The sequence below is a fragment of the Calidris pugnax genome, unplaced genomic scaffold (assembly GCF_001431845.1).
Source record: "Calidris pugnax isolate Ruff unplaced genomic scaffold, ASM143184v1 scaffold285, whole genome shotgun sequence".
Classification (NCBI taxonomy): domain Eukaryota; kingdom Metazoa; phylum Chordata; class Aves; order Charadriiformes; family Scolopacidae; genus Calidris; species Calidris pugnax.
The window spans coordinates 171,403-175,390 of NW_015091000.1; the positions used below are offsets into that span (position 1 = coordinate 171,403).

At 60.8% G+C, this 3,988-nt stretch overlaps 1 protein-coding gene across 1 annotated transcript in view; it reads left to right on the plus strand.

The window, feature by feature from the left end:
* The window catches only part of PCSK4 (proprotein convertase subtilisin/kexin type 4), a 7,595-nt gene that overhangs the window by 1,280 nt on the left and 2,327 nt on the right, over window positions 1–3,988 (plus strand). The window contains exons 2-9 of the mRNA XM_014955545.1: window positions 21–122; window positions 1,053–1,148; window positions 1,317–1,445; window positions 2,100–2,176; window positions 2,297–2,385; window positions 2,948–3,120; window positions 3,196–3,408; window positions 3,663–3,763. Of these exons, the coding sequence (XP_014811031.1) occupies window positions 21–122; window positions 1,053–1,148; window positions 1,317–1,445; window positions 2,100–2,176; window positions 2,297–2,385; window positions 2,948–3,120; window positions 3,196–3,408; window positions 3,663–3,763 (980 nt within the window). The remainder of the gene's footprint in view (window positions 1–20; window positions 123–1,052; window positions 1,149–1,316; window positions 1,446–2,099; window positions 2,177–2,296; window positions 2,386–2,947; window positions 3,121–3,195; window positions 3,409–3,662; window positions 3,764–3,988) is intronic.

The window sequence follows — 3,988 nt, forward strand, 5'->3', positions numbered from 1 at the left end:
CGACACCCAACCCCGCCGAGCCCCGCGTTTACCTGAGCAGCTGGGCCGTGCGGGTGGCGGCGGCGGGGCCGCGGGAGGCGGCGGGGGTGGCCCGGCGGCACGGCCTGCTCTGCCTGGGCCAGGTGCGGCCTGCTCGGGGGGGCCACCATGGGGAGGGCAGCCCAGCTCCTCCCGGCCACCCCACACCCCTTCACTCATTCCCCCGACACCAGGTGTCCCAGAGCCCAACGCTGGTTTAATTTTAAAACGGAGCATTTCAGTTATTCCCTCCTGTGGCTGAGGGGAGACCTTCTTGCTCTCTCCAACTCCCTGAAAGGAGGGTGTAGCCAGGGGGGGTCGGTCTCTTCTCCCAATGAACAGGCCATGGGACAAGAGGAAACGGCCTCAAGTTGCTCCAGGGGAGGTTCAGATGGGATATTAGGAAGAATTTTCACACAGAAAGAGTTATTAAGACTTGGAATGGGCTGCCCAGGGCAGTGGTTGAGGCACCATCCCTGGAGGGAGTTAAGAGACAGGTTGACATAGTGCGTATAGACACGGGGTAGTGATGGTTTATCAGAGTTGGGGTGATGGTTGGACTCCATGATCTGAAAGGTCTCCTCCAACCCAGACAATTCCATGATCCTAAAGCCCCGGAGGTGGATGAAAGCACAAACGCAGGCAGGGCTGCTCATGGCCCCCATGTGTGGTGAGGAAACCCAAAAATGGGACACACCAACCTACCCCGGGAGCCTGCCCCATGTCCGAGCGGTGCTCTCTGCTCATCCTGACACCAAAAACTCACTTTCTGATCTCTGGGGCCCATGGGGAGCTGGCACACGCACCCCAGCCCAAAAGGGTCTCTCAGAGCAGCTCTTTGGCCCGCAGGTGATGGAGGGAGAGCCTTACTACCACTTCAAACACCGCGGCACCAGGCAGAAAGCCTTAAGCAGACACTGGGGCTGGCACATGCGCCTGACAAAAGACCCCAAGGTAGGGTGGAGGTGACCAGGGGGACAGAGGCCACCAGCCACCGGCTCTGCCTGCCACCAGCAAGGCTGCTTCCCACCCAGGTCCTCTGGTTTGAGCAGCAAACCCTAAAGAGACGCGCGAAGAGAAGCGTCAGCGTGGTGCCCACAGACCCCTGGTTCCACAAGCAGTGGTACATGGTGAGATGTTGCCGCTTTCTCTTTTAATCCTCGAGTAAATCACCTCCCTGACAGGTAAACAGGACTAATGCTGGCGGTGCTGAGGCAGCAGAAGAGCCCTTGAAGGTCACCCACAGCCTGCCACCCCAGGGGGTGTGTGTGTGTGACCAAATTTAATCCGTTTTCCAGAACAATGACATCAATCCTGACCTGAACATCCTCAGCGCGTGGAGCAAAGGCTACACCGGGCGGGGGGTGGTGCTGACCGTCCTGGACGACGGGCTGGAGAAGGACCACCCGGACCTGGCTGCCAACTACGTAATTACGAGGGGCTGAGCAGCGAGGGCTGCAGGAACCAGCTCCTCGGGGGCGAGGGTGGGAGCTGGTGCCTTCATCCCATCCGTGGGGCGTTGCAGTGGGAACTCAGCCTCGCCGTGGTTGGATCAAAAAGGTTTGGTGTCTCCCGCCATGAAACCTCAGAATGAGGAAACGTCGGAACTTGCACACGCTGGAGCCCCCGTAATAGGTGTAATTACAGCAAGCTGCCGAGCCAGTAAAGCTGGTAAACCCTTACATGCTCCGGGAGGGAAGGATCAGTAAATCTTTGCTGTTGTTTATAACAACACCTTTCCAGTAGTTTGTTGTTCCTCTCTCCTACCTGTGGGGCCGGCGAGGCTCACTCCTGGGTGACTCGCCGTGCTGGGCTTTGTCACCGAACGTGAGCACCATGAAGCAGTTAACACTCCTGTAAATGAAACCCCGTTTCCAACCACTCCAAGTTAACCTGGCACAGTCTTTGGGTGCAAAGGGGCCCCCCCTGCCCTCTCGGGGCCGGGCAGGCAGCGAGCTCAGGGGCAAGGCAGGGCAACCCACGCTGCCAGACGGTGGGCGAAGGGCCAGGAGCCCGGGCTGAGCTCACACAACCCTCCCCGAGAGGCAGTTTGCTCACCCCGGTGCCTCTTCTCGCAATAGGACCCCCTGGCAAGTTACGACTTCAACAGCAACGACCCTGACCCCCAGCCCAGGTACACGGCAAGGGATGAGAACCGGTGAGTTTTGCCCATCACCCTGAGCTGGGGGGTTTATTTCCTGGGGGCTGAGGCTCCCCCAGGACCCTTTTCCCCCATCCTCACCCCCCAAGAGTGGCTCACAGGCTAACTGACCCACAGGCACGGGACACGCTGTGCGGGAGAAGTGGCAGCTGTAGCCAACAACCAAATCTGCGGAGCAGGCATCGCGTACAATGCCAAAATCGGAGGTGAACCATTGCTCCAGCGTGGTGGTGGGACAGGGAGTCACCAAGCAGCTCTGGCAACCTTGGGGGGGAACATATGGCCCCAGGGGGGACTTCTCTGGGGCCAGCTAGAGACTTGCAGGGGAGTAGAAGGTGCTGAGGTGTTGTCACACACCCAGCCGTGGAGAACTCTGTGTTCCCCAGGGGTTTAATGCCCACCACGACCCAGGGGTCCAGCAGGCAGCACCAGCCCTGTGCAGGACCGGGCTCCCCTGCAGAAGTGAGCGTGGCAAATGGGGGTTAAAAGCTGGGAGAGCTCACTGGGCTTAATTGCAAAGGGCTTAACGAGGAGCTTTGTGAACCAGCTCACGGCAGCAGCCGCAGGAGCCTGATCTCCTTAGGGCAGCATCCTGTGAAAGGTGCTCAAAGCATCTCGGGGCAGGGGGGGGAAGTGGGGGCCGGCGAGAGGCTGCTCAGCCCTTGTGTTCACACTGTGTGTGCAAGGCTCACACCCAGCCGGAGCCGCCGTGGCCACCCGAGTGCTGCCGCCTCTCGGACACTGCTGCTCCTCATCCCGGCCCTGCAGGTGTGCGGATGCTGGATGGTCTCATCACAGACATGGTGGAGGCTCAGTCCCTCAGCCTGCAGCCCCAGCACATCCACATCTACAGCGCCAGCTGGGGCCCCGAGGACAACGGGAAGACTGTGGATGGGCCAGGTGTGCTGGCCAGGGAGGCTTTCTACACCGGGGTCACCAAAGTAAGCTCGGTGCCAGCCCTGGGGACCTCACTGGTGTGAGAAACCCCTGCTCACCCCCGCTCTATGCCTTCCTAGGGACGGGGTGGCCTTGGCTCCATCTTCATCTGGGCCTCGGGCAACGGTGGCATCAACTATGACAACTGCAACTGTGATGGATATGCCAACAGCATCTACACCCTGTCGGTGGGCAGCGTCCTGGCGAGCGGGCAGAGGCCCCTCTACGGCGAGAGCTGCTCCGCCATCCTCACCACCACCTACAGCAGCAGGACCACCAGCGAGATGCAGATTGTGAGTGCCACGACGGCTCTGCCAGGGCAGCCAACCCTCGGGCAGCCACCAGTCCCCACCACAGACTGGGCTCACCCGAGCCCCCCTCACCCGGGGAGGGAGAGGGGGGGGCTTCATTAAAGTGTCTGTGTTAGACCCCAAAAAAGCATGAAGGGACCCAGAGGGAGCACCTACTGAAGTCACCCAACTCCAACCGGTCCTGCCCTCTGTGCCAGCAGTAGGCAATGGTGCCAAGACCCCCCCTCTCCCCCCAGGTGACCACTGACCTGCACCACCGCTGCACCGACAAGCACACAGGCACCTCCGCCTCAGCCCCGCTGGCTGCAGGGATGATCGCCCTCGCGCTGGAGGCCAAGTAGGTGCCATGCAGCAAGGGACAGTCCCCAGGGAGAGCCTGGTGCCTCCCCAGGACCCTGCAGGGACAAGGAAGGGGGAGTTTGCTAGGAGGGAGGTTTGGGGGTGCAGAGGTGAGGTCTCCCCGGGCTCTGGTGGGGCAGGAGACTGAGGGAAGAGTAGAGGCAGGAGGAGAGTTGTCCTCTGGAGGTCTCTGTTGCTCCCGTTTTGTCAGTGAAGGAGGTGG